The 25,639-nt window shown below is 38.1% G+C and overlaps 1 protein-coding gene across 2 annotated transcripts in view; it reads right to left on the reverse strand.

Moving 5' to 3' along the window:
* Positions 1 to 25,639, reverse strand: part of CDC14A (cell division cycle 14A) — a 180,370-nt gene that overhangs the window by 131,177 nt on the left and 23,554 nt on the right. For both annotated transcript variants that reach the window (XM_061121290.1, XM_061121289.1), the window contains exon 4: positions 14,745 to 14,837. In XM_061121290.1, coding sequence (XP_060977273.1) covers positions 14,745 to 14,837 — 93 coding nt within the window. The remainder of the gene's footprint in view (positions 1 to 14,744; positions 14,838 to 25,639) is intronic.

The raw sequence follows: 25,639 nt of genomic DNA on the forward strand, positions 1-25,639 counted from the left end.
GGAGGAGGGGGTACTTCCCTGATGGTCCAGCGGTTAAGAACCTGCCTTGCAATGGGGGCTATGCAGGTTCAATCCCTGGCTGGGGAACTAAGATCCCACATGCTACTGGCAACTACCAAGTCATGCCTGCCTTGAATAGGACTGGTTGCAGTGATATAAATAAATAAATATTTTTTAAAAGATTGAATTAGTTGACCTTTAAAAAAAAAAAAAAAGGAGGGGTCAAAGGAAAGAAACAAAGCAACAGGTGAGACTTGATCAGAAACAGAGGAAGAAAAAGAGATGGAAATAGTGGGGGCCGGCGGGGGAGGGGGAAGCAAAGATGAAGATGGAGAGCTACACAGAGGAACGTGAATGAGTAACGGGCATACAGGGCAGCCAAGAGCAAAGTGTAAGAAAAGAGGTAACTGGTTATTACACACAGGGGATTAACTTGGACTATGGGTGTCTACCTAGGGAGGCGGGCTGCTAATGCAGAAGGGAAGAACTAGAGTGTCAACTACACAGGGGGATCCCATCCGTCCCTGCTCTGTCTCTGGTGGCAAGTTACTTAATTTCTCTAGATCTCCTAGTACAATGAGGCGAGGAGACCTAGAGAAGAGGACAGAAGGGTAGAGTTGGTCAGGCAGGGCAAGAGAAGACCTATCTAAGGTCTGTCTGTTTTTGTCACTTAGGAAAGAATTGCTGAATACAGCTCCACTGGAGCAGTTCTTCAGAGGAGAAATTACTCTCTGGATGGCTAGAGTAGACACCCGGCCCCCACCCCCATCTGATTCTGTAATCTCTGTATTTAACTCAAAGTCTATGTCAACTACTGTTCCTTTAAAAAAAAAAAAAAAAAAGGTAAAATAAAGTTTATCAAGGAAAACCACTTGCTCATATTCTGGGTAAATCCCAAAATTTTAAATTGTAGTAAAATGATCTTAATCAACAACTAAAATCTAGCTTCCTCTTCCACAAATTCAGAAATAAAATACTGTCATCAGTCAATACACACATATAAAATTTAATCTCTAATATATTTTTAAGCTTTATGTTAATGTCATGGCCCAATGTCAGACTATCCTAAAAGTTATTGTTTTTTAATTCAAGTAAACAAAATAATTTTAGAAACTGTTTTAAAATGTTAAGCACAGTTTGTCACTATTTCCATTATTTCACAGATGTGTTTCCCGAAAAACAATAAAACTTAAAATTTGGCTCCTGGCAAAATATGCAGCTTACTGCCAAAACTACAACTCCCTTACAAACAACTGAGAATTTTCTCCAGATTTCAGGCATTTCTGAAGGGAACATAAATACTTTACCACATTCAAACTAATAGGATTTAAGGCTTTCCCAACCCTAAGACACACAATAGCCTCCAATGCTATTAGGAGAGTTACCACATAATCCTAAATTCTTCGTGTGGGTGAGTCCATTCCCATAGGTTTTAATAAGCATGGATTTTAAATTGAAAGCACTGCAGCTGAGACCTGGGTTACAGAAGTCAAGGGCAGGACCTGGGGGCAGGAGTGCTACAATGAAGACTGAGCTTGAAGTCTGTCTGCATCAATTATCACAGTTAACACAGGACCTTTGGGAATCAGAACTACCTCCAGGGCTGTCTCCTAGCTTGTTTATTCCTTATTCCTTAAAACAACAGAGACAAGTAGTGAAGGTAGGAATGTGAGCAACAGTCATACTTTTACTCAAGGAGCTCTCTAGTAGGAAGAAAAGCAAAGCAAGTAACAGCAAAGAGCTCATTCTAGGGGATTATGTTACACATAATTAGTTACAAGACAAGGTGAGAAAAGCTATAATTAAGCCAGGTTCTGGGTCAGACAATAAGAAATGACAAAATAAACATAGGGGTGAAGAGAGGAAACTGGACCAATTATGGGGAAAAAAAACCAGAAAAAATTTCTGAGAAGGGAATTGTGGGTTTTTGTGTTTTGTTTTTTTTTTTCAGTAACACAAATTTCCCAAAGTAGGCCCCACTAATTGACTCACACACCCACTTGTGAAAGAATTGTAAAGTCTGATTCATCCTACAGGCGGTAGCTTCACATGGAAAGGCTTGTCTGTCTGCTCATTAATTTGAAACTGTGAACCATAAATGTTTCTCCCCTATTAAATAATTCTCTGAGGTACTGCAGCAACTCTAAATATGTCTTTCAGGCTGAAGTTAGACTTTCTTTGCCCGTTATTTACTTTTACCGGAATTTGCTGACTAACTATAACGCTGGTTTTATGTGCTCACCATAAAAGCTTGGTTTTCCATAATGAAAATTTAAAAGCCCGACAAGCGTTTATTACGAAGGGGAGAGGGGGTAGGCCCCAGGAAACAAGGCTGAGGCAGAGCACAGTAGAAGAGAGAACTGAGAAAGATCCAGGGACAGAGTGGCGCTAACACAGACCTAGCTGCCGGCACAGACACGGTCCAGGTTTATGGCAGCAGTGACCATATTCGGGGCATAAGCATCTTTAGAATAACTCAGCACACAGCAACCTCAACAGGAGCTGCAGGTAGCTCCTCTTTTATTTAAAATTTCAGAAAGTACATATGGAGAGTGCTTTTCGTTTATTAGTTCACTGCCCGTACTAGGGGAAAGGTCACTATTTTATTCACTATGTCAAACAGAAAAAAAAGTCTTGAAATAAAATTTATATAAATTAAAAGTATGCATTCAACTGTACAGTTAAATATGGTTAAAATCATATGTTTTATATTATGTGACTTGTACCACAGTAAAAAAAAAATTTTTTTAATAAGATATATGTGGGAAAACATCATTTGAGGTATATTTAAATAAAGCCAAAATTCTTAAACATCAAAAAACAGAAAGAAAAACTAAATCTTATATGCCACTTTAGCTCTCATCTGTCAGTAAGTTTAGGTCTTCCCGTTATTTTGTGAGTGTAGGTATACACTCACAAAAAACAATAATCTGTGTTATTTTTATCTTGTAGAGTTATTATTTTTTTAAATTGATCATTTAAGCTTTTTGGATGACACTTCTGAGAGTAAAATAAAAAATTAAAGTAGCTAAATTCTAAATTATTTAATTTCTCTTGCTGACAGTTCATTATTAGTGCATAGAAGTGCAGCAGATTTCAGCATGCTGATTTTGTAACTAAATTTAATAAGTAAACAGTTAAACTCATCAATACATAAACTGACAGATTTGAGACATTTTATTGGTGGATCTGTAATATACTTTCATTCTAAAACTATTTCCTTAAAAGAATTTCTATAACTCTAAAAATAATGTTTATATATATTAAACAACAAAGCATTCTTTATATAGATTATCTGAACATTTTTAAAAAATAAGTGGGAGAATGTCTCTTGGTTAATATTCATGTATTTCAGTCTGTTTCTTAGCTCTATCTTTATCTTATAATGTGCATCTGATTTCTTGATTTTAAAATGTATTTTAATTTTTAAAAGTAAAAGTACCTTCATTCATCTTCAAATCTGCATGCTGCATGTGTTGTTTATGTGAAACTGCACATTACAAAAAAACTATGCATTCAAAAACCCTTATAAACCTGAGATTTAAGATTAAACATCATGAGGTCAATGGGGTATTATAAGCCATGAGCACAAATCTATAAATTAAATTGGACAGGCACTCACATAACAGAGCCAGAGGCAGGCTCACTGCTGGATCCTCAGGGCCCCCACAGCTGACCCAAGCACAGGCGTTTCTCATTCAAGGTTGTCCCCAAAGAATAAATGCACATTTGGACTACCAGGAAGAAAGGGATGTGTAGGAGAAGAGCTTGAGGAAAACAGAGAGATTCAAATGGAAGTGCGATATAAAAAGATAAATTGTATTATTTGAGGGCTTAAACCAAACTCAGATTTTTCTAAGATCAAGTAGCAACTGAATGAAAATCATGTGGGAGCCAGCAGTACATCTTGATATTTAGAGAGGAGCCTCTGAGAAGCTCAGAACACTTTCGATCTCCTTAAGCTGTTCATTTTAATTGAAGGCTAACCCAGATGGGCCAAACAATCACCTGCACATTCAATGCCAAAATCAGTGCCCTAAAAAACATCTAAACACATTTCAGATCTAAGCACGGTAAGCAGTAAGCACAGTAATTCAGACCTAAGCACAGATTCTCCAATGGCAGTGAGCAACAAAATCAATTTAATGGATAAAGACTTTTCTTTTTTTTATTAAAATAGGACAGAATATAAAACAGCAGTATACCTCACCCATTGTAAAGTAAGAATTGTTTCATTAATCTTTTGTTTCAATTATTCATATGAATGGTGTGTGTGTGTGTGAACTAAGCTGCAATATAAAATATGTTTCTTATATGGACTACAGTAAAAAAAAAAAAAAAGTTTAAAAGACCCAGTCCTGAATATCAGCCTAAACTATGTCATGTCACTCTTTGGTTCTCCTGTGTCTCTATCACTCCTGACACTCTGAACTACTTGGGGACATCCACAGACATCACTAACGCAAATGTGAGGAAAACTGCCGTTTCACCTGGTTTATACACAAACATGTGGTGTTAGCTCCATCAGCCAGAATTAAAGTTCAGATGCTGCCTGGAAGAGAAACTGCGTGACCAGTGTATTTGAAATGCTGCTTTCCAATGGAAAAATTCTACCCTTCCACACTGAACGCTGCTTTGATTCTTTTGCAGCATTGGCCTGAAGAATTCCATGGACTACTGTACAGTTCATGGGGTCGTAAAGAGTCAGACAGGACTGAGCAACTTTCGCTTTCGCTTTCACTTAGTTCAGAGACAGTATTATTCCAAGCTTGGCACTGCTCAGCTTCTTGCAGTGAGGTGATATACCTCCAACTGGGAACTTGGGGGCAGGTTCTAGTCTTTCTCTTTCACTAACTGGATTTGACCTTGGGCAAGACACTTGACCTCTCTGGGCTGAGTTTCTCCATCCGAGAAAGCAATACTGGAGCAGTTTTTTTTTTTAGTTTCTTACAGAGATACTTCAGTGGTTCTGCAAATTGAGTCTTTGGGTGTTTTTAGCACCAAGTCACACGATGTAACAGATAATGTCTTCAGGGGCTTCAGTGCTTCTTTCCTAATTTTCTTTCATAAAAAAATAGTTAAATTTTTTAATGCAACTAGCTGAAAATTTTTCCAGTATTCTTTTCTTGAGCTTTTGAGTTAGTTCTTACTGAAAAGTATGTCAGGAGTACAAGGATAACTGTTTAAAAATGTCTGACGTTTTTAAACAACTACTTATATGCATAAATAGGGATTTTCCCCTATTGAGAAAAACAGAAATAATGCTGGGGTTAAAAATGAAGACTATCACCCATAACACTGATTTCAAATGTTAATATACATTAATAAAGTCCATTTCAATTCTAAAATTTTAGAGACCTATAAAAACATCTTATTTTACTCAGTAACTTTAAAAAATAATGCCTCAAAACACTGTGATTCTTGTTATTTCTGTAATTAGTACTGACTTCACAGTTTTTTTTTAAGCACTCAAGCATTTTAATTGCTCCATATCAAACTTTCAAGAATCGTGGGACATAACTTATTTATCCCACGATTGGATAAATTATCAGTATCCAATGTACATCATTATCCATCTACCCCAATTAACATTATCCAATGTTACTAATGCTTATCAATTAAGTATTTGGTCATTCACGTAAGTGTTTATTGAGCACTTAGGATATGTCAGACACTATTCTAGACTCTGGGGCTGTTGTGGGAACAAAACAAAGTTCCCTGTTACATTACAAACATATATCCCCTTAATTCACTATGTAAATGAAACAAATGGACACAAGATTTTCAGATAGAAAGTATATGTCTTTTCAAGACTATAGGATTCAAAACTGGGTGAGCAGACACAGTATCAGTCCTGAAATGTATAGTCCTAAATACAGTGTGTGTGTGTGTGTGTGTGTGTGTGTGTGTGTGTTTACAACACAGAGGAAACTTATTAGAAGGAGAAAAGGGAAAAAAAAATACTAAAAAGACATACTCAGTTAAACTTGAGAATCAAACCTTCCTCAAGTGAAAAGCAAACTGCTGATTTTTCTAGCCCACAGCTAAATGAAATATGCAAGGAGAATTGAAAAAGATGATAGTGCTCTATCCACAAGCGGAAGACAAACAGAATTTCCAAATTCAAAGAGTTTGAAACTGAAAATGCTGTATGATTTTAGGGATACTGACCTGCTTAAAGACACCAAAAATACTCGCCTGCAAGGGTAAAAGCCTCTCTGGCCCATTTCCAGGCACCCTCACAATAGCATTCTTGCCTATCAAGCTATAAAAGGAAGGAACCGCAAACAGGATATTGCCCTGCCCCAACCACTCCTCCCTTCCTCCACGATTTCTGTAAGCAGAAGAAACGCTACCTGGGAGGTCTATCAAGAAGCCACAGAGGGGGACAGAACACTGGTAGCTGACATCCGCTTTATTACTATTTTAATAAGTATTTAAGGAAAACACCTTCTTGTTTTGAACCAACATTTTTCTTCATAATTTTACCTACATTTTAAATAACATTTGTTTAACCTATAATTTTTTAATGACAATTTAAAGTAGTTCTGAAATTGCAATTTATGGATGAATTATGAGTCAGAGATTAAGGAAATGAACATGCTTGGTCCAGAAAATAAAGACAAAAACAAATTCAGAGTTAGCTGGCCTGGTTTACAGTTTTCCAATGGTTTAAACCATTTTTAAATACCCACTATGCCAAGGTATATGACACTGAAGAGTTCACACGATAACAAATTTAGTTAAAACTGGCTTAAATATGGTAATATACTTCAAGAGCCTAAACTAATGCTGATTTGTTTTTAAATAAAAGACTATTAGTCACAGTTGTGGCAATCTAAAGATGAAAATCCACAAAAAGAAGCATTTATAACGCAGAAAGTTGTTTGTCACATTATAAAAAATTTTGAAAGGAATCTAAAATGTTAAAAATGGTATGTATTCTACAGGGAATATTATTTGGTTAGGTGCTGCTGCTGCTAAGTCGCCTCAGTCGTGTCCGACTCTGTGCGACCCCATAGACGGCAGCCCACCAGGCTCCTTCGTCCCTGGGATTCTCCAGGCGAGAACACTGGAGTGGGTTGCCATATCCTTCTCCAATGTATGCATGCATGCTAAGTCACTTCAGTCATGTCCGACTCTGTGCGACCCTATGGACAGCAGCCCACCAGGCTCCTGCGTCCACAGCATTCTCCAGGCAAGAATACTGGAGTATGTTGCCATTTCCTTCTCCATTTGGCCATGTAGGTAGCAAAAAAGGCAAAACACACGCTGTTGTTTGGTCGCTAAGCTGTGTCTGACTCTGTAACCCCATGCAGACCAAGTGAAAAACAGTTCACAAAACTACACTGCAATTATGCCTACACTTAGAGAGCTGTAATTGCAAGAGAAGTTTCCTACTTTTCTTCTATAATGTAGTTATGCCAATTTTTAGATTGAATTCATTAAATTATGCTCTTTACAAAGAGACATTTAGAATAATTTAATCATTCTCTATCTCCTCCTAACTGCCCCACCACCACCAAAAGCACCCTCCCTTCCATGCCATGCCCCCTGTCTGATACTCCCTTCCCTCCTTGGCCCACTGGGGCTGGTCATCCTTAATCCCTCCCAAATCTCTCCAGATTTGACCCTGGTCTACCAACACCCAAACCAGAAGGCAGGGAGCTATTCACCTTAGTATCCTCAACTCCTAGAACAAGGTCTCATGTGTGACAAGGGCTGGAAAAACACTCTTTGAATGAATTTTTATTCAAATTTGACACTTACTACACACTTTTCCCAACTTACTTATTGCTCATCTGTTCCCCTATTTTAAAGCTAGGCATTCCTTCTTTTTGTTTTTAATTATTTTTTTATTTCCCAAAGTTCATTACAATGCTTAGTAGAGCTCATCCGAGCTAAATAAATATTTACTGCACTAACAAATACCTGAACACAGATCTCAAAAGTGAGAAATTCATCTGGTTCGGGCAAATTCTTCCTTTAGAATACAAACAACTTTCTGGAGAGTTTTTATCGTAAACAGGCAATGAATTTTATCAAAAGCTTTCTCTGCATCTATTGAGATGATCATATGGTTTTTATCTTTCAATCTGTTAATATGGTGTATCAAATTGATTTCATATACTGAACAATCCTTGTATCCCTGGGATAAAGCCCACTTGATCATGATGTATGATCTTTTTAATATGTTATTGGATTCTGTTTGCTAAAATTTTGTTGAGGATTTTTGCATCTACATTCATCAATGATACTGGCCTGTAATTTTCTTTTTTTGTGGCATTTTTGGTTTTGTTATCAGGGTGATGGTAGCCTTATAAAATGAATTTGGGAGTTTTCCTTCCTCTGCAATTTTTTGGAAGAGTTTGAGCAGGACAGGTGTTAGCTCTTCTCTAAACTTTTGGTAGAATTCACCTGTGAAGCCACCTGGCTCTGGGCTTTTGTTTGTTGGAAGATTTTTTTATTTCAGTTTCAACCTCAGTGCTTGTGATTGGTCTGTTTATCAGTTTTGAAAGGGTATACTTCATCCTAGGTAGCAAAAAAAAAACTCATACGCGGCAAAAGAAAAAACTCATATGCACAGCTTCACACCTTCCAGTGAATTATTCCAAGTAACCATCAGAGTAACAACCACATGAGTGTCACTGAGTTAAGGAAGGATCAAGTATGAAGTAGATGGAAAGGAAGGAAGACAAGAAGACAAAAAGAGGAGAGCAGCCTTGGCTCTTCAAGGGAAGTAAGACAACCGCTCAGAAAACAATCTGGAAAGCAACACAGCTCTCCCACCTAGAGCACCAGCTGTTCCTAAGTGCTTACAATGCTGCAAGGCCAGGCACTGCCCTGACCCCTTCACGAGCATGACCTCCTCAGTCCTCACCACAACTATGCTGGGCGGGATGTTATTATCTCTGTTTTAAAGATGGAAGAAGCAGGAGTTTGGACGAGTTAAAGAATTTGGTCAAGACATACAAATAACAAGTGAATTCAAGGTCAAGCTGTGGCTCAGCTGAAGTCTTTGCTCTCAGCCTCTACACCAGAGGGAGAAGGGCTTCTTTGCAATTAGTAGTAGACTTAGAGGTATAATATAACTACTAAGGCCTTAAGTATAGTCTACAGAGCGAAGAGCAGACACAGACATGGTTAGAAAGTCTACAAACCTTAGCTTTGTCATCCCTGATTCAGACATGACATCTGGGTCAGGCCAGTCCCAGTTAATCCATAATTAGACCCCTTACTAAGCAATGTGAAACCTTAACAAGCGTGTTAAGGAACATACAGTGTGGTTACCATCTTTGTTTAAGTATCCTCCACATATCTGAAAAAATTCTTAATTCTTTAACCCTGAATTATTTTCCAGTCCTTCAATCATCATGGCCTCTGCAAATTCCCCTTGACCTCTTTAGCACAGTTCTGTGAACTGAAAACAGTACAGAAATCAGTGAGGACTTGGTCTTTAGACATGTGACAAGAAACCAGTTAATTCATGCTTGTAATTTTTTAAAAGCCATCTTTAAATTGTTAGTCACTCAGTCATGTCTGACTCTTTGCAACCCCATGCACTGTAGCCCACCAGGCTCCTCTGTCCATGGAATTCTCCAGGCAAGAATATTGGAGTGGGTAGCCATTCCCTTTTTCAGGGGAACTTCCCGACCCAGGGATCGAACCCTGGTCTCCTGCATTGCAGGCAGATTCTTTATTGTCTGAGCCACCTGGGAAGCCCTCTACGACCTGAAAACAGTATAAAAATCAGTGAGGATTTGGTCTTCAAGCATGTGGCAAGAACTTAATTAACTCATGCTTATAATTTTTCAAAAGCCATCTTCTTTAAACTCATCTGAGAGTATTTTGGATGCTATAATGATCTAAGCTTCTTAACTCTGAAACTGCACTGCGTATTGTACTAGAAGGGAAAACCTCTTTTCAAAAGAGTTGATCTGTTCTTAAAATTTGAACCTTCCATCTCAAGGAGCACAACGGCTCAGCTTAAGGGGTAAAGAGATGCTTCATGAGTGGGGACTTCCCTGAAATGGATGTCTGTCATTTGGCAAGTGTCACTGTGATCTCCAGTGGCCACATCATTCCAACAACTCTGGCTTTCAGATCACCCACAGAGAAGGGTTTGTGGATTTCCTATTGAACGTGATGTTCTGTATTTTATCTCCTTTTTGATACTCATGACAATTCTAGGAGAAAGAACATAAAAAGGTTCTCCCTCACTTACAGATGAGGAAATAGAAACACACAAAAAAGAAAGATGCTGTGACATACTTAAAGTCATGGTTTAACAGAGAAACCACAAGCAAAGCTCTGACTCTACAGGTACATGATGTTTGCACAAGCTGTCACACTCAAAAGCAAGGTATGACAGTTGCACAACAATATGAATGGACCTAATACCACTGAACTATACACTTAAAAATGCTTAAGACTCATCAAAAAAAAAGATTTTTGGTAACTATATATGGCAACAGATGTTAACTGGATTTGTTGTGGTGATCATACTGTAATGCACACAAATATTGAGTCATTTTGTTGTACCTCTGAAACTAACATCATGTTATGTCAGTTATAACTCAATAAAAAAATAATTTAAAAAGAAACAAAGAAAAAATGATTAAGATAGTAAATTGCATGACATGTGTTTTTCACCATAATAAAAATAAATGAAAAGTTTATCAAAAGAGAAAAAAAAGAAGTAAAGTAGTGATGTGACTTTGTATACAGACACTTCCCTTGGTCCATAACCTTTGCTTTGATCCTCCATTTTTAAAGACCATGGTTGGCTCAGTCATTAGTGCAAATATTTCTAGTAATGAGGAAGATACAACTTTAAGCTATATCCAATTAATCCAATTTGATCATTTTCAGTTTCTCTCTGAAGTTACCCAAAGGAAGTTATCTTCCTTCTTTCTTTCATATTTTATCATTTCATTATTCATTCATTCAGTAGATATTTATGGAGCACCTACCACCGACTGGGCACAGTTCTAAAATGATGCTCAGTGTTCAAGTACTGAAACAGTTTCATACCAGCGGCGAATAACCCAGCGCAGCCCCCTCCCACCCCCACTGCTAGCCACCTTGTCTCTTCCCTGGGACACCCTCCACCCTGGACTTCCCGATGATTCAGCACAGCAGGAAGGCTCCATTGTGGCCAGCTTCCAGTTCAACTAGTGAATGCCTGGGCCTAACTCCTGATTAAATATTTTATCACTTCCTAGACACAGCAATGAACAAAGCTGACAAGGTCCCTACTCTATAGTCTAGGAAAGAGATAATAAACAAGTAAGTACACAAACAGACCCGATAATTTCAAGTAGTAGAGTGCAGTAAAAAATAAATAAATAAAACATCAAGGGCTAGAGGGTACTGGAGGTGGGGGAAGCAAGGTAAAACTCAAGAGAAAGTCTCTCTGAGGAGGTGATATAAGATCAGAAGGAAGAAGGGCTGTATATGTCTGAGGTAAAAACATTCCAGAGAGAGAGAACAGAAATACCAAGCCTTGTGGTGGGAACAGGCTTGTGATGTCACGATTAAAAGGCATCTAGAGTAAGGAGACCACAGAGGCAGCAAGGGCTAGATCAGGGAAGATCTTAATGGCTTTGGGTAAAGAGGCTGAATTTCATGCCAAGACCAGTGAGCAGACATTAGACAGATCTGAAAGAGGATAATGATCAAATTTATAGTTTTAGAACGTTACTCTGACAATTGTGTGGCCACCGAATTAAAGGAAAGCAAGGGTGTGAAAATGAGATAATGTATGAAGCTGTGGTGGTCGCCCGGGTGAACGGTGACAGTGGCTTGGACTAGGTGATAGCCATGGAGATGAAAAGAAGCATTCCTACTCAGTACGTGTTTGAGTTAGAAATTACTGATGAGTACAATGTGGGGGACACAAGAATCAAAATGACTACTGTCCTTTGATTTAGTAAGCTGCTGATGGTAGCTCATTTACTAAAAAAGTCAATGAGTAGGGGAATAAATAGATTTGTGGAGAGGAGGAGTAAAAATGTCTGCCAAGATTAGAGAGAGGCAGATGAAGAGAACGGCCTTGTGGACATAAGAGGAAGAAGAGGATGGGGCGAACTGAGAGAAAGGTTGACATATATATATACCATCAAGTGTAAAACAGATATCTAATGGGCAGTAACCGTATAGCACAGGGCACTCAGCCTGGCACTCTGTGACAACCAGAGGGGTGAGGGTTGGGGGGGAGAGAGGCTCAAGACAGAGGGACATGTGTACACTTACAGGTGACTCATGGTTCTGTGCAGCAGAAACCAACACCACAATGGAAAGCAATTATCCCCCAATTAAAAATAAATTTTTAAAAATTGTGCCACAATAAATGTGAGATACCATTTAGATATATGATATGGGGCTATCCAACAGGGAGTTAGATATCTCATGTTGACAATAATCCTGTGAGACAGACCAGAAAACCCTGGTACTAACCAAATTTTACTAATGAGAAAACTAAGGCTCAGAGAAAAAGTCTTGTCTTAGTACAAAATATTTTTAGTAGTCAATGCCCCTTGATAGAACAATGATAACCCCATTTCAAAAAGGGAGACACCTTCACTGCTGGGGACTCTGAAAAAAACACAGGTACAGAGTTCATGCCATTTGACTACATAGCCGTTTCAAAGTCAAAGTCTTTTATGTCCAAGAAGATTCCCCTGGGAGATTATGACTTATCCCAATAGCAATAATGTAATATACGTGAAACTTAGCTGAGATGTATAATGCCATTACTGTCTTCTTAAAATATCTGAATCAACAATTAAATGCACACATACAATACAAAGTAAAGCATAAAATTCTCTTTCAGGAAAGACTGCAACTCCTGGTTTTCATTTTTATTAAGTGTTGTGTCCAAAAGCTTCCTGGGGAACACATTTCTAAAATTAGAAAAGAAAATCAATTGGGAAATGACTAACACATGAATAATTACCCTGCTTCTCAGGACTGTAACAGCCTGTAACACAAGCTCAAGCTGCCCTCAGCACTTCCCCAGACTGCTTTCCTCTCCTTTGATTGCTTTCAAGTGGTGGACACTTCTGCATTAGAAGATGTATTTTACCCCCAAGCTCAACACATCTGTTAGAACTAAACTTCCGTTCAAAATCCCAAAGGTACCATGCTGAACTTAGGGATGTCACTAAAAACAGGAAGGACAGGCACTAAGGAAGAAAAAAGAAAAAGAAGGGAGGAGGGAGGGGAAGAGGGGGAAGGAAAGGACAGAGCAGCAGACGGCCTCTTCCTGACAATTACTAGTGATAAAAGGCCTCATGAATAACATGCGCAAAGGTAGGACAAAACCCCTCAGTAAGACACAGTGTTTACATGGCTTGAATCCAGAGGTTATTACAGACTCTCCATATTCAAATACACAGTGTCAATTATCAGTTTCAAATAAATAGCAATCATCAAAGGTAAAGTGAAAAATAAGCATGCCTGCTTAATTCAGCTTACCAGCACTTCACTGAACCTTCATGCCAACAGCCAGCTTTTCATGCATGCTCTCCAAATAAAAGCAAGAGCCTGGCTGGCACTACAAATAATCCTAGTGTCCTCAGAATTGGGAGGAAACTTAGAGGTCATTATATCCAACCCTCCCTTTTAACAGATAAGCAAACTAAGTAAAGCTAAGAAAGATAAAGTGGTTTACCCATCATCCCAGAGCCTCTTCAGGATGAAAAGCAGTGTTTCGGATTCTTAGTCATGATTCCAAGTACTAGAGCATGCTGTCTATGGAGCAAGGAAGAAAGGTACCACTAGGGATGACCCAAGGCTTTCTGGTAGCCACATCCTGATGAGAAACGGTGGGCAGAGCTGGGCACCTCCATTTGGAAACAAGGCCCCAGACCACAGGCTGCCTGTCAGCCTGCCACTATTTTCATCCCACACCCTGCAACAGCTGACAGTCTCTGCAACAGCACAGCTGGGATTCTTCCCCCAGAGCTTTTGGTTTGATGTGGCAGAGTTTGATGTCTGGTAGCTGGTGCCTCCTTCCATCAAGGTCTTCAGAAGGAGGCCCTTAAAAGGTCACATAGCAGTGAGCTTCCAGGCTTTAGAGACACAGACTCTCCCAAAGGATGAGAAGGAAAAGGACACCTCTCTCCCCTCCCTGCCCAATCCTAGTATGTATAGAAAATTCTAGAAGTGTTCATGCCAAAACTGTGTAGCACATTCATGTGGAACTCACATTTACATTTCAGTGTTTACAGAGAACAAAATTTCTAATCAAGATTAATTTTGAAAAGCCATGTCTAGTTATTAGGGAAGCTATAGTATATGCAGGATTTATATTCAGCTTGCTTACTGTAAACACTTGTATAGCTGAATAAAGGGACTGACAATAATAATAATAATCCTCCCCCATGCAATCAAAGATTTCCTCTTATTCCCAAGAGGAAACCCTTAACAGTCTTTAATAATCTTCTACTATGTATTTTTTCCTGTAAATATCCTTTCTTTTTATAAAACACCTATACAACTGTGGGATACAAGCTATATGTTGTAGTCCCAAGATTCTCTCATTAGCTACTGGAAAATAATACCCAAGAGTAAATGGTTCATCAGTATCGGTCCACACTTTCCATTCCAGATCAATTTGCAAGTTGCTAATAATCTTCACCATCTCCTAAATCCACTGAAAAAGTGTCCTGGATTTTATTTGACAGTGTTAACATTCTAGTGGCCTGATTATAGAAAATAATCATGAAAAAAGTACTTACGGCATAAGCACCTATCAAAAATGCGGCATTTGCTCTTTTCCGTTGGTCAAAACAGGTGTAGTGCACTATTCTCTTTCTTGATAAACTGTATGACTAGAAAGAGGGAATAAAAAGAGTTAGTGTGACCACAGAAACAATGTACAAAGATGTGTCACATCTTAATGTACAGAGATGTCTCACAATCAGTGACATTTAACAATTTTTTAATTTCTGTGGCATCGGTGTATAAGTATTACAGGATGAAAGGTTACCAGCTCAGACATTTTATAGCTCAATCATCATATAAGAACTGACACTATATCAAATATGTTTCTCTCCAAGAAAGGAGACTAATACAGTAGGAAATAATTAAATTATTGCCATCTTTATCAGGTAGAATCATTTTTGAAGATTTACACTTGATCTTGCATGTAAAATTTATTCATCATCTTTCATTCCCTAGCATAGCACACTCACTCCCAGAAAAGTTATCTTTACTTTTCACATTATGCCATTTATTTTTAAATGTGCCAACCAATCTATTTTCCTCTCTAAAAAATTTTAAATGCCTATATTAACTAGAGTGCCAATATTAATATTTTCTTTTTCTAACATTCTATAAAAATCCCCATTTAATTACCTGAAAATAAATGGTTAATGGAAAAAGATGAACCATCAAAAGGATTATGTCAGCAAACATCCTAACACAATAGCCATACATTAAATTTATGGATTCAAACGAACAGTTATTAAGCACCCACTGCTCTTTGCCAGGCAATATGCTGCATGCTCAAAACAAATCCAAAATAAGCAACACAGTATTTTGTATACATGCTAAACATGAAAAGAAGGTAAAAATAAAAAGATTCATTAAAATAAAATCAAATTATTAATAAACTCAAACATAAAACAATGCAAACATGATACAGCTGGATTTCCTCATATTTCAAAACAGTTATTTGGTTTTCCTCATATTTCAAAACAGACAAATGGTTCTCAAAATACAGACACATAAATGCATTTTAAAATTTATTTATAAATTCATTGCTACTGCCAAAGCAGCTTTTTATACTTTACACAGGCTACAACCCACAGAATATCTGCTTTGAAAGCCCCTTTAAAAATGTAGATAATGAGGCTTCTGAGCCATCAGGGAAACCCCTGGTGGCTCAGAAGGTAAAGCATCTGCCTCCAATGCGGAAAACCCAGGTTTAATCCCTGGGTCGGGAAGATCCCCTGGAGAAAGAAATGGCAACCTACTCCAGTACTCTTGCCTGGAAAATCTCCTGGACGGAGGAGCCTGGTAGGCTACAGTCCATGGAGTCACAAAGAGGCGGACATGACGGAGTGACTTCACTTTCTTTATTTTCTTTCTTCTTAAAAATATAAGAACTCAACTAAAGACCTTTCTTTACCCTGCTGTTTTCTATAAGGAAAAGAAACTCTTTCAAAACTCTGAAGTCAATTCTAAGGTGAAACTGCAACATTCTGGTTTTAACATGTAACCAAAGAAAAGGCAGTTTCATGGTTGTGAGCCTGGAAACCCTCACTGCCCCAACTCAGGCATGTCTTTGATAACCAAGACTCACATTCTGAAAATAGCTTTGCTCTTTGAAATTAAACTTTGAAAAATAAGTGTCTGCCTCTAAGAGAGTCTCTTAGTACCAAAGTCCTTATTTCCAGATAAGCTTAATAAAATACCCCTATGAAATAAAGTTTGAGTTCATTTTAAAAATAAGAGTACATTTTATTCAATTCCTTTCAGTCGAGTTAATGCACACAAGTTATCTAAAGACTTCAAGGTCACCATCAATGGTCCTGACACCTGCCTACTTGCTTCCTCCACTGGAGCTATATTATCTACTTGACATTTCTTGTTTGTGTCTTTGTTTTTGCCAGTGATTTATCTCCATCAATAAGTTATGTTTTATTTATTGAAAGGAGAATCAAGGCTCTTAAAACCTAAGCTTCTTCTATGGTCTCTAAATCCCAAGCCACCTAAAGACTGCCTTACAGAGCCCAGGCCTCCATTAACATGAGTCAGATGGAACACCAGGACTCAGCTCTTCTGGCTCCCAGTCTCTCACTATTTTTATTTCCTGACTCTCTAACACACCTGTGAGGAAGTTTAAATTACCTGTCTGGAGGCTCTTTTCTACTAAGAGTTTAGGTTTCATGACAAACTACTTAAGTTATCACTAAGTAATGTGGAATTACATTTATTTTACAAATCTACTTGCCAACAGTGACAAACTCATATTACTGTACTTTTATCACCAATGGTCTTTACTGTTGGCTTGTTTTTGAATTTTCTGTATTTGTTTGCTTTTCTAATTCTAAAGTATACAGAGTGCAGAGCACACCCTACAATGGGAACCATGAAACTGAGGACAGAATTCTGAAGGAAATTTTCTTTTCACTCTACATATAATTTTTAAGTAAATATAATACAAATTAAAATTTTAAGGATTTTATAATTTACCTTAAAAGCTTTAAGAAATTACATCAGATAAGGAATAGTCTTTATAAAATCTAACTAGAAATTTAAACTATTTTAAAATGCCTCCTATTGGAAGCTGCCTATGAGCTGGAAATATAATTGACTTTTTAAAACACCTGTCATCATACCTATTCACAAAATTTTCTTCTCATGTGATGAGAATATTCAGGACTTACTCTCTTAGCAACTTTCACATATACGATAGAGTATTATTAACTGTAGTCACCATGCTGCATATTACAATAACTAACTTTTTTAAATGAGAGTTTTCTATCTGATTTTCAGGGACATTTTTAAAACTCCTAGTATTTATTCTGCTTAGTGATTTTGGAATTCTAGTGTTTTTCTCAGTTAACTCTCAAAAGCACTACAGTCAAGAACCGATCTGTTCAGTGAAGCTTGGCCAGAATCTCAGGTCACGCAGAGTTGAGTTCTCACTCAGAGAATCAAAACTAATTCAAAGTGAAGGACAACAGAGAAAAATCTTAGACATTACAAGCCTTGTCCTAATTTCCCTCCTTGTCACAGCCAGGCCTTCCTCTTATGGGTCAGCCTGCCCCAGTCTTGCAGCAGCAATGCTGTTCAACAGAGGAGATAGTCTGGTACTCACATGAATTTTTCAGGGATAACAAAACATTCTGCCAATTGTTTAGCTAGTGCTTTACATGATTTGGTTGGCTTTACATGATTTGGTTGACATACACAAACCCTTTAATGTTTCCTCCTTCCAAATATTAAACATGTCCTTTTTCTTAAAAAACACACACACACAAAAACTACCTATTATATATCAAACTGCTCTAGAAGGAACAATACCATCCATTGGAGACGCTGATGACTAAAGTGCCTTTAGAGGAACATGTGGCTCACCCTTTGAGAACTTTCATGGTAGAGCTTTACCACACAAGAGAAGAAAGGTACAGTGTGCAGACAATAATAGGACTCTGTTTTATAAATGAGCCCCGTGGGTATTCTCTCAAGTTCTGCCCTAATATCAAGAGAACTTCCTGCCTCCAAATTGGAAAGTTGCCTCTTCCTTACCTGGCTAGTCTCTTCTAGAGTCCAGTGTGCTGGCCAAACCCCTCATGGACATTACTTGCTAAATCATACCATCACCTCTGGCTCTCAGTGAGTTCCTTGCTCTATTACAGATTCTTCCTGCTTTACATGAAGAGCTTTGAGATTATACAAACACTGTGTACAACAGCAAAGTAAAATTATAAACCAGTAAAACAAATGAATATAGTCTTAAGTATAAAGGGGAGGATGTCACAGAAGGAATCCTAAGACCTCTGGACTGTTGGTCTGCTGCGCAACAAGACTGCACATGACTCATTGCAAATTATAAGGTGCAGCCACTATTTATACTATACGGTAGATTTCCATCTAGAAACTGGAATACATAGCCTTCTGAATCTTCTTACCTAAGTGGACTCTCCTCTATAATAACAGCAACAACAACCTAATATTTACTGATCACTTGCTATATTCCATCATTTCTCAAAGCAGGAAGACAGGGCGGGAGGGGTCCAGCTTGACCAGACACAGAGCAAATCCCAAACCAGAGGTCTTGGGCAAGGCTACAATGTAACAGGCAAGCAGTGTATCTCTTTTACCAAGAGAACATAAGCCTGTAGCCATAGAGGACCTGGCTTACCACAGGACCCAGAGCTCCAAGGTCAAATCATAGAGAGCTGAACGTTCTCCGCAAGTGTGGCGGACTGGAGAAATTCAGAACTCTCTGAGCTTGATAACATGTGTAAACCTTAATTCTCAATCATAAGGCCATAACAAGTTTCATGGTTTGAAACTTAAATAATTCTCAGATTGAACTGGTCAATAATTTTAATACTTTTCAGAAATAAAAAAAACAAACTAAATTTCAATCTAAATTATATTTTATTACTATATTATCATGCTGTATTTCATTCTCTTAACAGACTGGTTCAGAGTCACCTGGAGGGCTTAATAAAACACAGATTGCTGGACCCCACCCCGAGTTTCTGATTTAGCAGGGAAGGGCCCAAGAAGTTGCATTTCTAACAAGTTCCTCAGTAATGATACTGAGGCTCCTGGTCCAGGGACCACAGACTGAACTCCACTATGCTAACATATTCCTAAATCTTGAAAAAAAAGCTGCATGAAAATGTGTGAATAGGTCCTACACCTGGAAATGTACTATATGGACTCTAACATATTGTCCATCTGGTCAAGTAGCTCCAAAAGACATTTCAATTATTTTAGGAACTCCAAATCATGCCATATGATTTTTTAAAGTATGTTATAAAAAACACAATTCCCCAGATTCTCAGAAAAATTTATCACAATTTATAAATTATTACATTCCAGCTAATAACACCTAAGGAAAAAGTTCCTTTAATGATTCAGTAACCAAGCTGCTTTAAATGGTATAATTCCAGAGGTTCCAAATTCAGATGCTCTGAGAGGCCAAGAATTTGAAGTGGGTCAGTTGGCAAACTAGAAAAGTATGCCCAAAGCAGACCTAGCTCTCGTGCAAGAGTCTGGGCCCATAATCAGACGCTACAATATTTAAAAGAAGCCAGAAATTCATAGGTTAATGAAAATTTTCATAAATTGCAATGTTGATCATGAATTCAAAATTTTTAAACAGCATTCATGCTCCCTCCGCAAAAAGTGTCTGTGGACTGAAAGCAGCCCACAGGTAATCAGTTTGCTGAATCTAGGTACTGGGATACTGCAGTTGAAGAAAGTTCTAATGGTTCTCTCAGCACAAACTGAATAGGTGATGTGTGTCAAGCAGAGCACTGAGCAACCTGGTAACAAGGGGAGCAGGACCCCAGTCTCCAGTCTCATAAGGCTCACAGTCTAATAAATATTTGATGCTAAATGAGAGGAAAATATTGGCCAAGGCTTATGACAAACAGAAGAGAATAACTACCTAGGGATGCATTCATAGCACAGGAAGGACCAATGGAATGATCTTAATTACAGATCCAATAACTGTTTCATTTAACAATGTAAAAAAATAATAGCTAAAAGATGGGATTCAGTGTTGAATATCCATCAATTAACCTAAGCAAAGCTATGGAAATTTCCAGACCTGTACTGTTTCCCTGAGTGAGAGTTAAAGTTCTACTACTCTTATGTGCATCATAAGAGTATGTAATACAGCAGATAAATGTTTGATGGTACTTGTAAACCAAAGTACAATGACTGCTATCGTAGAAAAACACAAATGGAAATGAGGATACTGACCCCAGGCAGACATTTTCTATCTCAGAAAGGAAAGCTATGTGAAAGGTTGCATTCTAGTGAGATCACTGTGAAAAAACAAGCCATGGCAACTCAGAGACAGAGAAAATGATGACATGTTACACAGATCACAAAACCACCAGGCTATCCTTGGATTATGATGACAGACACAAATCATGCACTTCTTCAGTTTAGGTCAGGAGACTACAAACTACACAACCATTCAAAATCAAAGGTGATACAATTAAGCTCAAAGCCAAAACATACAAAAACAAGAGAGTTAATGGCCAATTTAAAGATGTTCAGGGCGCAGCCATTTGGTCAAGTTGCTTGCCATGCTTAAAAGTAAAATCTTCAAGTCGTGTGGTTAGAACGTGGTATTTCATCAAGCTGTGTGAATCAGCCTGGTTGAGCTAAAGAAGATATTCGTGCAGCCTGGATAATATGCCCTTTAATGAAAAGCAGAGCCCATGCACTTCCCTAAACAAGCAAGCTCTGCCAGTGATGGTGGTCAGATTAAGTAGATTACAGCACAGGGACCATGGTGACCAAGGCATCATTCTCTTACAGGTGACTAGTCTAGCCCAGTAATGGCCGCAGCAATCAGCGTCTCCATAGCAATCAGTGGTCATCCCATTGCAAAAGCGATAAAATGAACAGGTCTTCCTGTGAGCAGCCATGACCTCTACATGTTTTACCTCCAACTTTCCCAGGAAAGGGATATTCTTGAAAATTTTCTTTGGCTGTGCAAAACAAAATATGGTTTACGTTTTTATTCAGAGCTAAAATAAAGCAGGTTGAATAGTTTCTTTTAAAAGAAAACAGTGTCCCTTTATGGTCCATTTTGTTTCAAACCCAGTATGTTTCATTCAATTAAATGGCACCTTGATTAAAGCAGAAGTCAAAATGTCAAGAAAAGTTGCTCATAAAGATTATTCGATCAGGCTGATAAAATAGGTGAAGGCATTTGGGGTTGCTCTATAAAAGGGGGTTTTCTTGCTTGAGGACTGTGAATGGGCATCAAGGCTCCAGGCCTTGCAAACTCTATGTATGATCACTCCCATGGGCATTAACACTGCTTCAGCACCCCGATACCTCTTCAAAACTACATGAACTCTCTCTGGAATGTAGCTTGCTTTTCTTCCCCCAGAAGTCCATGAACCTACAACAGAAGATAACCTCATGAAGAAACCTTCCACATGTTTTTGTAGTAATGAGAGGGTGGTCTGATCATTGTATCAGGAGTTCCCGGCAGTTGCCAGACAGGATTACTGCACTGATCCATTCAGCAACAAGGACGTCCCTGAGCCCCACCATCTGCCGGGTGCTGCCATTGTTCTAGCACAATCACCCACTGCACCATGCCCACGCCTCCTCCCTCTGCTCCTTTTACCCTGGAAGGGTCACGCAGGACATTCTGTACATTTCAAATACATTTCTGGCAATATTCTGTTAAATCTTTTTAAAAATAAGTCCCCAAGATTACTGTGATTGTCTTGTTGATTCATAGAGCAGGTATTAAAAAAAAAAAATCAGTGCCCTAGAAAATGTCCCCTTTTTTCAGCAATGCTCTTAGACTTTTTTCCCCCCAGGCTGGGGTTTTATTTTTCTCTGACAAAAAGTGAAATCAATAGTTAAAATTGTATTTATTTTAGAATAAGCCATTTCAGCCATCTTATGTTTATAAAACTGTCAGATTATTAAATCAGTAATTGAAAGATTTTCTTAACTGGTTAACTATGAAAAAAGGTATTTTACTTTTCAAAATACCACTACTTTGTCTTGTATTAATAGAGTCTTCTCAGAAGCTCTTATGTTCCAGCCCAGTGTTCTTAGCATTGTGTGCACCAAAAATCCCTTTGAGAACCTATTAAAAAGTTATGAATCAGAAGAAAAATGTAAACACATACAAAATTTTATATATAATTTCAGGAGTTTATGGATTCTTTGAAATATCAGATTAACAATTCTTGGTCTAACCTATTAATCATTGAAGACATTTTAAATTAAATAATGTACACAGTTTTGCAAATTGTTCTCACTTCATTAAATCTTTTTTCTTTGACTGGTTCTCTTATGGTAACTCTTGAGCAGAAATAACAAACTACAACCTATTACTGTATAACTCTCAGTACTTACTCTTTTTAAAATACAGTTTAAAATAAGAAACAGGGTTTCTGCTGGTGATGGTGGTTTCTGGTTTTGGTTTTTCAATCTAAGCAGGCATTTGATGAATAATTCTCCATTTTAATTCACAAAATTAAAACAAAGGCCATTGGGAATAGAATGCATACTGACACACACACACACACACACACACACACACAAAAACAGCAATAAATCACCTCAAATCATCAACTTGAAAAAAATCTTTTAACATATAAAAAATAAGAAATTTGGGTTTGAGATAAATAGAATGTACTGTAAAATATTACCTATCTACATAAGGTATCAGAGAAAGGGGAAAAAATCACAAGCGCTTTATTGTGAGAAATAAAAATTTCCAAAGTAGAAAATAAAATGCACCTAAAAGAGTTAGGAAATCACACAGAAGAAGAATGCTAAGCTGTTCTTTGTTAAAATAGTGCCAATTACTCGGAGAAGTAAAGGACTTTGAGGACCATGTCAGTACCATCAGACTGGGTATTTACGATGTCACTAGAGCAGTTTCAGTAAGATAGGCAAAGGTGTAATAGCAAATGATTGAGGAATCAGTACACGCTGAGGATGTAAAATGCTGAGGGCAGGTTACTGAAACTTCTTGAGGCAAGAGAAAAGAGGATGTCTAAGTCATGGGGTCATAATAAGATCAACAGGTTTCTTTGTGTTTATCGTCCTTGTGCTGGACACTTGGAGACACAAAATTATAATGCATGCCTCTATCCTCTAGGAGCTCAGTCTAGTGAGAAAAAGAGATGCAATTAAAAAGTGCAAATTAGAACTGAAATGATCATTCCAGGTAAAATTAAAACTCATCAGTAATAGAGATATGCACAGAGAATTATGGGAAAACAAGGCAGCACCTCCCACCTTGTCTCGTAGCACAAGGAGATGCTTACAAAACATGAAGGTGCCAGAACAAGGTCTTAAGGAATGAGGGGTTATCAGAGGGCAAGGGCACTTCACAGTCAGACTAGACGTCACATGCAACTGTGTGGAGCAGCAATATGATTGGGGTAAAGTACAAGGCTGGCAAAGGCCGGGGGACTGCAATCTTCAGTAAATCAGTAAATTGGTGCGTGAAATCACCTGCCAGGAAGGGTGGGAGTTGTCAAGGTGAGAAAGTCAAAAGGCATGGAAGTAAGGTGCCAAAGGTCTCATCAAAATGAGTGATCACGGGCTGCAGACAAGGACATCAGAAGGCAGCTGACAGGATAGGGAGTGAAAGGAACAGGGAGACAGAGGTCTGGAGATTACAAAAGGCTCAGAGAGACAACGTGGGAGGCACGTAACAAGGAGGGCACGTTCAACATCAGAAAGCCTAGAGTCTGATTCCTGGGGGCAAAGCAGCAAGAGTGGCAGGAACAGTCACTGGAGCCAAAAAGAGGCAGAGGAGGCATGAGGCCATAGTGGGACAGCAAGGGGAAGTGAGCCAGGGCTGGGCCGTGGGTGACCACAGGAAGGTGACAAACCAGAGGCTGCAGTCACCAGGAAGGGTGGAGATGAGAGCACAAATGATGTGGCCCAGGGCCTGGGAACCTGGCCCCGACTCTACCTTGCTTGCATCCTTGAGCAAGTCACATGCCTCTCCGGGGCTTCCCTGCCTGCACTTATGAAACCAGAAGGCTGGACTCAGTGGTCATCTAGATTCCTCAATTATATCAGATAGCTTTCTCACATGGAAATGATAGCTGTGAAACTGAGAAGGTGTTCATAAGCTTTGTTGAAGAACTGTCTTTATCGTAGTTTCTATCAGAGTTCACAAACGTTACCTGCCTTTTGTATAGGACTTCAAAATTCACAAAGCTTTCTTAAACCTGTTTTCTAGCCTCTAGACATATATAATCCCAACCGTCTCTCTGAGAGCTCTATAATCCCTATTTTAGAGGAAACTGAGATTCCACAAGGCTGAAGTGACTGTAGCTTTGAATTGGTAAAGCAAATCTTTTTCTTCTAATAAACAGATTCTATCTGGTATGCTTTATTGAGATAACTTATTAACACTTAAAATTCATTCCCTCAGCAAGCAACAAGGTGCCCATTAACTGCACTAAAGCTAAAAATGTCATTCATTCCAGGCATCCATCGGATTATCTGATCACCGAAATGAACCGAGAGGACTGTTCTGAACCTTATTTAATTTATATAATGTTGAAAGAAAGCTTTGTAAATGAAAGCAAATCAAAACAAGTCCTTTATACATTTACTCATACTGTTTAGTACAGAATATGATAGAAAAATCATCTTAATTCAATCCATCTACTTTTATGTAGTTGGGAGATGGTGAGAGACAGAGAAGCCTGGAGTGTTGTAGTCCATGGGGTCTCTAAGAGTCAGACACGATTGGGCGACTGACAACAACAACATATAGAACACTGAGTCAGACCAGAAGTTTTGTTTCCCTAATAATGACTCCTTTCTCTTCAGTCAGTCTACACAGAAGACTGGTTCCACTTTGTTGATTATAATACCCGGCTTATACCAATTACATACTACTAATCAAGGAAGTGAAGTCCCAGGTCTTCAAAAGGAAGAAAAGGATTTCAATTCTTTATGAGTTATCTTATCCTTGTTAATTTATCTATTAAAAGTCCATTAAATATTTTTATTAAATCCTTTGGGGGATATTATTTGCTTCCTTGGTGATTATAAAAACTTTATCAAAAATAGAAAACTGAACGTCAAAAAAATTTTTTAACTTTATCTTTTAAACTACAGGGAGTAGCTTCTTTTCTGAAAAATGTTAAGTAGGTTCAGTTAAAGAAATGTACATACTATGCATTTTCAAGTCAGACAATAAATTCAAAATCAATTCCCTACAAAGGTGATTACAACAGATCTTACATTATGTGTTTGTTTACTTTAAAAATATCTCTTTAGTTTCATTCCATGTCCATTTATCATTTTGAGCTAAATGACAAAAGTTTGTGAATTCATATTTTACAGGAAATTCTCCATGACAGACTTGTTTTTCATGCTTAAATTGGATAAAAATCAATCAAATAAAAAAATTACCACTAAG

The sequence above is a fragment of the Dama dama genome, chromosome 20, assembly GCF_033118175.1.
Source record: "Dama dama isolate Ldn47 chromosome 20, ASM3311817v1, whole genome shotgun sequence".
NCBI lineage: Eukaryota > Metazoa > Chordata > Mammalia > Artiodactyla > Cervidae > Dama > Dama dama.